The sequence below is a fragment of the Notechis scutatus genome, chromosome 4 (assembly GCF_049901735.1).
Source record: "Notechis scutatus isolate UNSWTSFEM ecotype Mainland chromosome 4, rNotScu1.2, whole genome shotgun sequence".
Lineage (NCBI taxonomy): Eukaryota > Metazoa > Chordata > Lepidosauria > Squamata > Elapidae > Notechis > Notechis scutatus.
Window position 1 is genome coordinate 146,975,213 of NC_142012.1, and position 13,133 is coordinate 146,988,345.

General features: G+C 34.6%; 1 protein-coding gene across 1 annotated transcript in view; it reads right to left on the reverse strand.

The window, feature by feature from the left end:
• The window catches only part of KPNA4 (karyopherin subunit alpha 4), a 30,237-nt gene that overhangs the window by 13,004 nt on the left and 4,100 nt on the right, over positions 1-13,133 (reverse strand). Inside the window, exons 2-10 of the mRNA XM_026665809.2 lie at positions 8,171-8,215; positions 6,053-6,142; positions 5,932-5,961; positions 5,787-5,839; positions 5,128-5,223; positions 4,929-5,014; positions 1,823-1,909; positions 207-376; positions 66-110 (exon numbers count right to left, since the gene is read on the reverse strand). Coding sequence (XP_026521594.1) covers positions 66-110; positions 207-376; positions 1,823-1,909; positions 4,929-5,014; positions 5,128-5,223; positions 5,787-5,839; positions 5,932-5,961; positions 6,053-6,142; positions 8,171-8,215 — 702 coding nt within the window. The remainder of the gene's footprint in view (positions 1-65; positions 111-206; positions 377-1,822; positions 1,910-4,928; positions 5,015-5,127; positions 5,224-5,786; positions 5,840-5,931; positions 5,962-6,052; positions 6,143-8,170; positions 8,216-13,133) is intronic.

The window sequence follows — 13,133 nt, forward strand, 5'->3', positions numbered from 1 at the left end:
GCAGGTACAAATTCTGATAGGATTGTGTACTTTGCTGTTACCTTACAAAATATTTTACTACTCACATTTACATCTGTGTGATGAATTAAGACACACAATGCTGGGAGGATCTAGAAGAAGCAAAACACACAGAAAAAAAGGGTTCAAAATTCAAAATTGTGCAGTGAGGCCCAAACTGAGTAATTTCCAACAAGCAAGTAGATTACCTCTTGAATGGTTTCCATTGGTGGAGGTGGGTCTTTGTGACGGCATAGGTTGACCATTACCCAAGTTACATTTCTTAAGAAAGTTATTGGAATAGATGGGCTGATGAATGACAGCAATGGCTTCACCACTCCAAGACTAATGACATAATCTCTACATTGTGGCCCATCACCTGTATAAATATGTAAACATTTGTAATATATAGTCAAAATATCTGTGCACATTTTCAATGCAAGGGAGGATAATTCTAATAGATTACTATTAGAAATGCTTGTCTTTTCAGCATTCTAAGGCTACTATTTCCATGTATTGTATTTCCTACAGGGAAGAAAAGCCTAATCCCATAAATCTATTCCACTGAGAAGTTGCTCTTATTATTATATATTTCTTAATATTCATGGCAACAAACATACTCCTGCCTCCTATTTCCCCCACAATGCTATGAGATGGATTGTGCTGGTGACCAGCCCAAAGTCATTAGCCAGCTTTCATGTCTAAGGGAAGTCTATCACTCAATCTTCTTTATTACTACACTAAAATGGCCTTTTTCTATTTCTGTATCTATCACAAGATCCTCAAGATCAATAATTATTAAACTGGGGGTAAGTACCCCAAGGGATAATTTGGGCATGTCCTGGGGAGTAATGGAACAATTTGTAATTGCTTGTTTGTGAGTTGAGGATCCAGCTTGGGACTGCTGCTACCAAAATACTTACATACAACAAAAAAATGTGTGTGTGTGTGTGTGGTGTGTGTGTGTGTATGAGAGAGAGAGAGAGAGAGATAATATCATTACAAGTAGTCCTCAACTACAACCACAATTGAACCCAAAATTTCTGCTGCTAAGCAAGATAGTTGAGTTTTGCCCCATTTTGTGATCTTTCTTGCCAGTTGTTAAGTGAATCATTGCAGGTGTTAAGTAAGATGGTTGTTAATCTGGCTTCCCCATTGACTTTGCTTGTCAGAAGTTCGCAAAAGTGAATCACATGACCTCGGGACACGTGAGTCAGTTGCCAAGCATCCCAATTTTGATCACGAGACCATGGGGGTACTGCAATGGTCATAAGTGTGAAAAATGGTCACAAATCACATTGTTCAGTGCTGTTGTGACTCCAAACAGTCAGTAAATGAATTCTTGCAAGTTGCAAGGACTACCTTTTTATTTCATACCAGGAAAAGGGATAACTGGATTGATTTGTGGTCCAGGCCTCAAGTATGGAATTAGTCTCATATCCTTGCTACGCCATAAGAGATCCAGAAATAACCCTCTTTAAGCTCCATAAAAATAGATCTGTTTCCAACTGAGGCTGACATCTGGGAAAATTCCTGTATAACAGGCAGAACTTAATAGAGTAGCAAGCTTTAACTCTTCATGTGTGGGTCTGATTGTATCTGACACACCATGAACCAAGCAATTCATGTTCTATTCTTCCATTTAATTTTATCAGAACATCCATGCATATCATTAAAACATATTTTGGAGAAATGGAGAAAAAAGATTATGTGCAAAATATTTCTGAGAAAAAAAAAACTAATATTAATATTGCAGGGCAAACCTGGTAATTTATTAAATGTTAAATTACTGAATCAGCATGTTTTTATATAAAATGTAACAAACCTATGATATTGCCTAAAGCCCATACTGCTTGTTCACAAACATTTTGATGGGGTGAATGCAGCAACCTCAAAAAGAGTGGGACAGCATCTGCAAGACAGACAGACAGACATAAATTACTTAACTGTTTCAAAGCACAAAAACATGCTTAATATAGGACTTTAAACTAATGGATAATGAAAACTGAAAGCCTTAATTTCTGAGAGCTGCCAAGATGAGAAACAATACAGGCAATCCTCAATTTAAAACTACAATTGAAAATTTCTGTGGCTAAGCAAGACTGTTGTTAAGTCAATTTTGTCCTATTTTATGAATTTTGCCCTATTTTTTTGCCCTATTTTATTTTTTGCCACTCTTAAATGAATCGCTGCAGTCGTTAAGTTAGTAACAGGGATGTTAAGTGAATCTGGCTCCCGCACTGACTTTGCTTATTAAAAGACTGCACAAGGTAATCACATGACCCTGGGATATTGGAACCGTTATAAATATTACTGTTGCCAAACATCTGAATTTTGATCACATGACCATGGGGATACTGCAACAGTTATAAGTGTGAAAAATGGTCAGAAATCACTTTTTTCAGTGCCGTTGTAACTTTAAATAGTCATTAAATGAACTGTGGTAAGTCAAGACTGTAACCTGCAGTCCCACTGTTGGAAGAATCAATTCTATTCAGTACAGCAACAGTTGTTTCTGGACAGTTACATTACAGAATATGTAGACTTTCTAATCATACCAGTATATACTGTATCAAGCTAATTAGAGCTGGCAATATTCGTTTTCATTAAAAGTATTTTCATCACTCTTTTTTTACTTAAAAAGCACACAGACCTGTTCTTGGCCATGTGTTATTCAGTAAAAATGATTTTAATACACTGTGTTTATACACCCATATTTTAGTATGCTTTTACTAACTTGTGCAAAAGCAAAAAAAAAATCATAACCTGATATAAAGTAGTGGCTGGATACCTTGGTCTACTCTACGTTAACAGAATTAAAACTCTCAACAGCCAACCAGCATGACCAATAGAGATCCTAATAGTTTAGCAAAAATTAGAGGATAATAAGTTCCACCCCATACTTCTCCATTAGACAAATTATTATTCATTAATCAAAACCAATTACATAAATTAAAAATAAGGCATTTATAATAAGCAGGACTCAAATTCTAAATATGTTAAGAAAATCAAGTCTCCATAAATATTATAGACTAGCTCTATACCTGTGCTTCACTACAAAACTAAATTGGGCTTAATTTTTGGGGAGGAAAATTAAGGGGGGGGGATTCTGCCTCTGCCTACCAGCATCCATCGGTATTCATCTGGCTAGCATCCTGTCAGTATGTGAGAGAGTTGAGGGCTGTTTGGAAACTGAAGCAGTATTTGCTGTGTGAGCAAGGAAGAGACAGCAAGGAGCCTGGGCATGGCTTAGCTCAACTGTTCTGTACTCAAGCTGCATGGTGCTATGAAAATAAAACTGAAACTCCTCTGATTGTGTTTTGCATTTGGAACAGATTTATTTTCAGGTGGGGAGGGGGAGTAGAACTCCTTAGCATCAGAGCTTGTTAATAATAATTTAGGAAATACTAATTCTCTGATGGTCATTTTGAAAAATCCTTTCTAAGTGAGTACCTAGAAGCTAAGAAGAACATACGTGCCAAATTTCAAGTTTGTAGGTGTTACGGTTCTGGAGATTTTGTGATGATGCTTGAGTGGTATTTCACTTTTTATATATAGATTAAAAATGAAATGTCTTATATAAGCTAAAAATTACATTTAAATTTCATATCTGATGCAACTATTTTCAATATGTTAAAAATAAAAATGAATACAGAATGAAATATTTGGACTGACAATTTCTACAAAGAAATTTCAAGGCCAAAAATAGCATTTAAGTGAGGAATCCTATTTTAAAAAGTCAATATTTAATCTCAACTAAGATTATATTAATTACACAAATCAATATTGTTTTGAAATAGTTAAATGGAACTCAATTTTCTAAACCATACTCTAATTTGACAAGGCTGACCTACATCTTTACCCTTCTTCCATTTACTCCAATAATTGCCCTAGATCAGAATACCTAGCTGAAGATATTTGAAACCTTAAATATAATTTATTTTATTTACATTTGATAAAAATGTCAGTTTCATGAACTGTAGTTCATTGAAATTAGACATAACAAGTATCACCTGAGTCTAAAACAGAAGGAAAAGCTTGCAAGTTGCTTTCTATGGCTATACTATAAGAAAATAGCATATCCAATGAATCCAAGATTCTTAATCACACTATGGTATAATATAATATAGTAACACAATGATTTAATCCAAGGATTCCATTACTTCTTAATCTAGTTGAATTATACTGAAGGAAAGCAGATATTTTGGTCTGTGAGCTGTGGTTGCGCAGTGGTTAGAGTGCAGTATTGCAGGCTACTTCTGCTGACTGTTGGCTGCCTGCAATTTGGCAGTTCAGATCTCACCAGGCTCACAAGGATGCCTCAGCCTTCCACCCTTCTGAGGTGGGTAAAATGAGGACCCAAATTGTTGACTCTGTAAACTGCTTAGAGAGGGCTGTAAAGTACTGTAAAACAGTATAGAAGTCTCAGTGCTATAAGTCTAAAATTGCAAAAAATGTATTATTTCAATGGAAAGTTGAGAGAACCAGCATGCTGACAGTGCATGGACTCACATTTATTTCCTTAAAAAAACAAACCAATAATCTGTCTACAATCTATTACTTTTATAAGTTTTTAGAATATTCTCTTGTCCACTTTGGCTTTAGGCAGGCTATGAGAAACATTTTACTTGTTCAGCACAGAAATACAGGGTGATGTCTTAATCAGAGCACTCTACTCCTTCATAAGCAACACAATTAGATAACAAGAGACAAGAAGGATGGGGAATATAAGCCATGTAAAGGCCGGGATAAATTTCAACCCACACCTGAGATGCAGGTTTCCCATTTCTGGAGTTAAAAGAATTGACTGATTGGTATATACTAGTGTATTCTTAAAACAAAACAAATCTGGAATGTACATAGTTCTATTTAAACAGAGGTTTTGCACAAGTTATGTGTATACACAAATGCATTAGTAATAATTAACTTACTGGATTGAACTACAGCCTGTGTTTGTTCAGAGGTTCCAGATGCAATATTTGTCAGGGCCCATGCTGCTTCAAATTGTAAAGATGGACTAAAGATAATATTTAAACACATAGATACGAGACAAGGATTTAGTTTTCATTCCAGTATTTTCATATATTTGCTTCTATTTTAAAAAAATGTGCTGTTAAGGTACATACTCACTTATCATCTCTTTCCAGACAATGCACTAATATAGGTAATATTCCAGACTTTATTAAATCATCAATTGGTGGGTTGCGATCACTGGAGAGTAGTTTTCTGTTTAAAAATATACAGTATTCAATCAAAATTGCATGCTAGCTTTAATTTCTTTCATGTGGGCTTTCAATAAATACTTAGATCCAAAATTATATAAAAAGAACTGACACTATTTATCCAATATTTCAAAATATTTCCTATCTTAGTATTGATACAAAGATGAAATAATATGAGTAATTCTGATACTTTTCTCATTAATATGCTTGAAATGTAAAATTATTAGTTGCCAAGTGCCTGAAATGCAGTCATGTGACCATAGTGTGTGTCTGTGTGTGTGTGTGTATCACATTTTCCATAAATATCCTTTCCATGCCCATTGTAATATCAAATGCTTATTAAGCAACAATCCAGTATTTGAAAACTACCTGTGTACACATGATATCAGGGCATCATTTCATCTATTTTTGTTCACAAAATTATGCTTTAAGTTTGTAAACTTTTTTTACTAGAAAAATCTATTAATCAGAAAAAGAAATTTACTAAAGAGATTTAGAACGATCACAATATCTGTTAATAAACTTTATTACAATCAGACAATTCAAGATGTTAAATTTGTACCTTACCTTGCAGCCTGTACTGCACTTAACTGGACTCCCTGGTTGTCACTTGAAGCATTCTAAAAAATAAACCCATTAATTAATTTTGCAGTCAGAACTCTTAAAATATGAATAACTTCACTGATTTTAAAAAATGGAAGAAGATATTTACCTGAACTATTGCCTCCAATGATGTATTTTGCTGTTATAGGAGATAATAAAGTGTTAGGAATGGTTTCTTTAAAAAACAAAACAAAACAAATGGCTCTTCTGTATATTGTACTTATTCTTACCACTCTGAAGTCACCATCTATATCAGAATCTTCACAGATATCTTCATGAGGTACATTTCTTCTTTTTAAAAGATGCTCATCTCTTTTGTTCTTTTAAATTTAAATACAAATTATAAAATTACATTCTGGAAATGTTGGAAAATGCTTTCCCAAACGAAACATATTAAAATTTGCAAATTAAAAAAACTTTCTCAATATAAAATAAGAGCAAAGAACAAAACGCACAGCAGTTTTTATAATTCACTATAATTAAGGGCAGCACACATAATACCGTATTTGCCGGCGTATAAGACGACTTTTTTGCCCTGAAAAACATGCCTCCAAGTGGGGGTCGTCTTATACGCCGGAGGACTCCGACTCCCACTTGAGCTTGAGTTGCAGCCGGGAGGAGGCTGGGAGGAGCGGGGTGTGTGTGTGTGTGTGTGTGTGTGTGTGTGGCGGGTGTCACTCGCCACGCGCTGCGCAACCTTTCCCCCTCTTCCTTCCTTAGCGGTGTGGGGAGGAGAGGATTGAAGATCCTCACGTGCGGCGTACTTTTCTTTTTTTTTTTCTTTTTGCACGCAGGTTTTGCATGCGGGCGGCTGTAGGTTAAGGATGGGGAGCCCCGGGTGGGTTATCAGGTTTTACGGTGCTTCCAACATGTGCGAACGGTGGGAGAGCGGAGAAGAGAAGCGGCAGCGCCCGCTGTGTGAAATCCTGCCGTCAAAGCAACACTGGGGAGGCAGGGTATAAATTTACCAGGTTAATGTAGCAATGGTGATTAATGCCCAGAACATTGTTTGCGGGTATTGGGGTGTGTGTGTGTGTGGTGGTGGTGGTGAGGAGGTTGTCCTTTGAATGCGGAAAAGTAGGTGTGACCTTGTGTAGGAAAATAAAGAGATCCTTTTTAGCGTGTTTGGCTTCTTTGCCTCCCCTCGTTCGTTTGACGTGGAGATAATGGCCTTCGGGCGGGAGGGAAGAAAACGGTAGCTGGATCATTTCAAATTTCACTTACTCTCCTGCCTCACTTCAATATGTCTGAGCGACTCCAGATACTGGAAGATTTTTGAATGAAAGTGTTACCTCCATTTTTTTTTTTTAAAGAGGGCCACTTGGGAAAAAAAAAAGATTCTAAGGAATTCCTTGTTTCTTGATTAAAGAGAAGGCATTGAATATACTGTTCCTTGGCAGCCTTTTCAGTGTCCGGGTTTTTGGTGTATGTGTGAGAGAGAGAGAGAGAGAGAGAGAGAGAGAGAGAGATCAGCTGTATTGAGAAGAGAATGTTTCCTGTGTTCTCATTTTATTTACAACATATTTTACGCTTAATGGTAAGCAATGAAAAATATTTTTAAAACTCATTTCTAAACTCCATAGCTATTTGCATATTCTTGGTTCAAAATTGGATTAGCTCATTTCAAAATTGTCCAAAGCAGAAAAGTGCGTCAAAAAAAAAAAAAAAAGTGCAAAAGTGGAAGGTGTGTGGAAGGGGGTAGTCTTATACGGCAGTATATAACAAACTCTATATTTTGAGTGGAAATGTTGGGGGGTCGTCTTATACGCCCAGTCGTCTTATACGCCGGCAAATACGGTAAATGAAATAATATACAGCATATTATCAATTTTAACACTTTTCTGAAATGCAGAAAAGTGAAGCATAAACATGCATGACTAGTACTGTACTGCTATAATAGTCAGGTTACCAAAGGCAAAAAAATGTCCATGTGAACTATGAGATCTCAATCAAATTATAATTTTTGCTCTCCTTCTGTTGTTCATAGGCTCAATGAACTTAATTCACTGCTATTGCTTCATTGTCAGGCCCATTTTTAAGTTGTTGTACAGGCAGGGCAGGTTGTAACTAGTATACAACAGTGCTTCCATTGTTTGCACAATGAATATTTACAATGTTTTAAATTGTGATCTTGCTGTTTTGGTCCATTTAAAAAACAAACAAACTTCATGCTTTTGTTATTTGTGAATGCCTCCATTTTAACAAATTATGGACACTACGAAGTGGTGAACAGGGCACAGGAGAAGAGAAATTTGTCATATTTATGAGGATAGTGGCACCAGTTTTGTACTAGACTGAGCCAATATTAATTTAAAATTACAGTATGTGATTAAAATGTTAAACCTTACCTTTCTTAATTCCACAACAACTTCATTTCGCTGTCTTCTCATAGTCTGTAGAAAATATTATAGAATTATATTCCACTCCTAATGTTTTCTGAAGTAATAGGAGTTCTAAATGTGACTATGAGATATCTTCAGTTCTACAATATAAATTATGTTATAGATAAATGAAGTAGAGCCAAAACTAAAACAAAAAAGAGTATTAATATTCCAAAAATTGATGAAAGGAAAATAGATAAACAATTAAGCCAATTAAATTGCACTTAGTTATTAACATAATACTGTTTCAGTATGTTTGACAATTGCATACGCTTATATATAATCTATTATTTGTATTAGAAAAAATAGTTCTCTTTAATGTCACATATTAAGCACAATTTAGATGAATACATCTTTCCCTTGGTTTCCTATAACATTTTTTCCAACTTATCTAGATATTGAATCTAACTCTTTTAATAACTGTACCAAGTAATGAAACAAGCCAGCTTCTAATCCATCAACTGGAATAAACAGCCATGGAGAACACCAGGCTTTCTTTTTCTCAGACATGAAACTTTCTCTGTCTACAATTTCAGAGTTTCAAGAGCATATTTTTACAATAAGATTTATATTTCTTTTATTAAAAGTTATCCCAATACAATATTTGTCAGACATTAAAATATTCAATTTTATTATTAGAAGGAATAATATCAGGCTTACTGATAAGACATGGAAAGAAAAAAATGTATGTAATGTCTGAAGCTCTTTGCTAAGTTCATATTGATCTTAATCGCACCTTCTATTCCTATATTCCTCTTTCAGATTAAAAGAGGGAATGAAAATCTTAATTTTCCAGATCAGGATTCCAAGCCCGGGGGAGGGGGGGGCGGCGGCAGACAGAAGATGGGACAAGAAAGATTAAGGCATTGTGAAAACATGCCGTATACAAGATAGGTTTCATGAAAGGTATTTTCAGTCATGAAGTACAACTAAGCTAAAAGGCTACAGTGGCGCAGTGGTTAGAGTATTATACTCTCAGATACTTCTGCTGCAGACAGCTGCCTGCAATTTGGCAGATCGAATCTCACCAAGCTCAAGGATGACTTAGCCTTCCATCCTTCTGAGGTTAGTAAAATGAGGACCCAGATTGTTGGGGGCAATATGCTGACTCTGTATGCTCACTTAGAGAGGGCTGTAAAACACTATAAAGCAGTATAGAAGTCTAAGTGACATTGCTATTTCAAAAACAAGGTCTGTATGAAGCTCAATCACATAAATTCCAACAGATCCACACTTTTTGTTACACCACCAATTTCAAATGGAGCACGGAATTCACCGATCCCTGAGGAATGTATTTGTGAGCACGTAGTATTGATGGACAGTGTTAAAATTTTTGGCATTAACTAAACCAACTAAACTGCTTCTGCTATGATTAGGCCCTAGACCTGAGAGCATGTAGAATTGTGAGTAAAGAACTACACTGTCAGCTAATTATCTCATGGAGTGTCCAATAATTGTTTTTATGTCAGGTCTCAAAGAAAATTAAATCAAAAGTCTCACTACATATACATACCATGCATGCATTCATGCATACATATATACATCTATCTTCAGAAAAGCTTTTAACTAATCTAAACATCTAAATTTTTGAAGGGGAATTACTGGTTTGTACAGACATTCAAGCTTCTATGTTAGTCATTGACCATCCATCTAGCCCACGGGTGTCAAACTCATGTCACATTGTCATTATGTGATGTATCATGACTTATTTTGCTAAACTGGAGGTGGGGGTGGCCAGCACATGTTGCATCTGGACCACGGGACGAGTTTGACACCCCTGATCAAGGCCTAATCAGAGAAAGAACTGGAATCATGTTTTGCTGAATGCAGACATCGTATTCTTACCCACTTCCCCATCTAATGAAACTAACAGGGAGAAGGCATGTCAACTGATTGACACTACAATATATATCTTTATAGTGGAAATATCAACTAAAATAATAAAATTTGTGATCTATATTATGGATAATTCAATTTACCAAAATAATCAACTACTTAGACAAGGAGAGACACTTCAAAGTATGTATGTATGTATGTATGTATGTATGTATGTATGTATGTAGTTAATTACTGTGGATAGTGTCTCCATGGTTAAATTTAGGCAGCAGCACTATAACTTAATAATTCAACTGAGTATTTCAGATATGTCCATTCATGTTTTCTTGTCCAAAGCTGGTCACCAAAACAGAAGTTTTATTAAGAATTTCCTACAGGAAATACATGCACGTATTTGGATTAACATTCTGAATTTAGTCTGATATTGTCACCAAATTCATTATTTATGGAGAAATTACCATTCAAAATGGAAGAATTTGAGATTATGGTGAGAACCACAGACACTTAAGAAATCACAAGGTTCTTTTCTACATGAACAAAGCTGGGATATCGTTTTTTAACTGTTTAGTATTTAGTGATTACTTAGCCTAATCTCTAGCAAACTAAAATTTTATGTTTAAAAAACCTGACATTTTTAACAGAAAGATAAAATGTAAATTTTGTCCTTTTATAGAAAGAGAATGAAAAAATACTAACCCTCACTTTATTTATTCACACTTAAAAATACTTAGAAAAGTAACTATCAGTTATTTAGTCAATAACTTGTTGTATATTGCTAAAACAATACTGGAAGCTTTGTTCTGTATTGTGTATTGGTACTGGGTTACTAATAAATTTACTTATTGTGGCTATTTTTTAGTTTTAGAAACTCCGTATACAGGAGTATGTTTGAAAGGCTTTCAAATTAAAAAATCATTTTATTGTTTTTACTTTTGTATACTGGGTTTTTATTTTTGTAAGCTGCCCAGAATCAGTTGGTGACCATACAAACTCCTTTTTTAAAAAAAGCAAATGAAAATGACTTTTAGTAGTTTCAACTTCTTTCTAGTCTTCTAAATCAACCAAAGATATAACCATCTTTGGTTATGTGCTGCCATCTAGCTGAAGTGTTACACTTTACAAATACTGTTATGTAGTTTAGACTTTGGTTTGTACAACAGGACACACATTACCTGCATACAGTATTAACTTTCCACGGGACAAACTTTTAAGCACATTTTATAAATCTTAATAAAACCACTGACTCATCACAATTTTCTGCAATAATTGATGTTGAAGAAATCTGGCTATTGACGTATTTATTTCAAAGCTATCTGGATTGGAAAAATGCTTTAAGCAGATCTACTTTTCACCATTTTTGAGTTCTATGAAGTCAAAATGATCACTTTCATTAGTTTGCATTCACTGTGAGTTCTCTAAGCAGGCTAGATGTAGCTTTAGTTTTGACTTTTTAATGATTATTATTAACCATGATTTTTCACCATCTATGTTTCATAATGAATTACTTTTAATGGATTTTTGTTTCAGCTAACAGAATGGTATCAACTGCATATTTCAATCTATCGGCTTTTCAACCTTCAGTTCTGATTCTAGCTATTATCTCTTTTAGCCTTTTAATTTCAGTAATTATTATGTAACAAGTATGGAATCAACATGTATCTTTAAATTACTCCCTTTTCTATTCCAAGCCATTTTTTCTCCAAATGCAGTTCTTATTCTAGAACTAGTATAAAGGATCTTTATTTCTCCAAATGCAGTTCTTATTCTAGAACTAGTATAAAGGATCTTCAAATCATTTAATCATCTTAATTTAATATATTTTAAATTCTGGCAAGAAGTATAAATTCAAAGGCATTGTTTACAGTAAATAAGATAACCTTTTTAAAAAATTCTCTTGCTCTCTCCACTTTATATGCTTCTTTTTCATTTCCCCAAATAGAGCATTATTCCCTGTAAAATATTTAAACTAGAAAAAACTATACAGTGATTTTTTTTAATTTCGCAATGCATACACTCCCTTCCATTTCTTGCCTTAAGTATGAATACATGCTGTTTTGCTATTTTTTTTTTATAAAGAACTTGGTATCATTTTAAATGTCTCAATGACTATTTTATCTGTATCTGGTATTCATTTGACAGATAACAAATTGCCATTCATATCTCACAGGGCACTGGGTAAATCCCTGAACATATTTTTTTTTCTTTCTACAAACATTTTGTACAAACATATCTATTTAAAAAAGATAGGATGCAACAGTCAAAAGTTGAGTCCAAACACTTTTCTGAAACAAAGGTGAATTTTGTTGAGATTTTGATTTTACATTTCTGGAACACAAGTACAAAGTTGGGAGAGTGGATAGTGAGAACTTTGGTAAAAGCATGGGAACCACTGGAAATATTGCCCAGAGAAAAGGCAATTCAGAAATCACTGGAAGGAATTATTTGGAAAGACTGGGAGATAGGCTAAGGACTAGTAGGAGGAGGTTTGACTGCAGTACTGGGAAGGTAAGAGCAAAGTGAAAAATGGCTTGGGAGCATCAAAGAAGCAGTGTGTGTGTGTGATATGTGTTAAATGATCAGTAGCTTTGGGTTTTAATGGAGATTTGTACTTAACACTCCTTTCTTTTGAATGGCTTGTTAAATCAACTTTTTACTATAATTCTCATTCTATAATCTAATTTGTAAAGGGTTGCAATATATTTACATCTTCCTCTGATCTCAGTTGCCTCCATCATATCTATTCCACCATTACTGTTCAGTACTAGGTCAGACACACTTTTACCTCATTTTTTCTTTTAAAACAGTTTACTTCAGTTTTACCATATCCACCCCTGTTGATATTGTTGACCGAGATTTTTTATTTTTATTTTTTGATACTGCAAAAGGTTGCATTCAGTTGTCACAGATATTTCTTGTTGCTAAAGGCTTCCATCCTCCATCTTTCTTTAGCAATCATAATAGCTTTTCTGAAAGCTGTTTATTTTCCAGTTAAATGCTAAAATAGTTTAGCTGCTTCAGTTTTGAAAATGCCTCTGAAAAATACCATAAAATTTGGTAGGTCACATACTGATCCACTTTTATACCATCACAAATG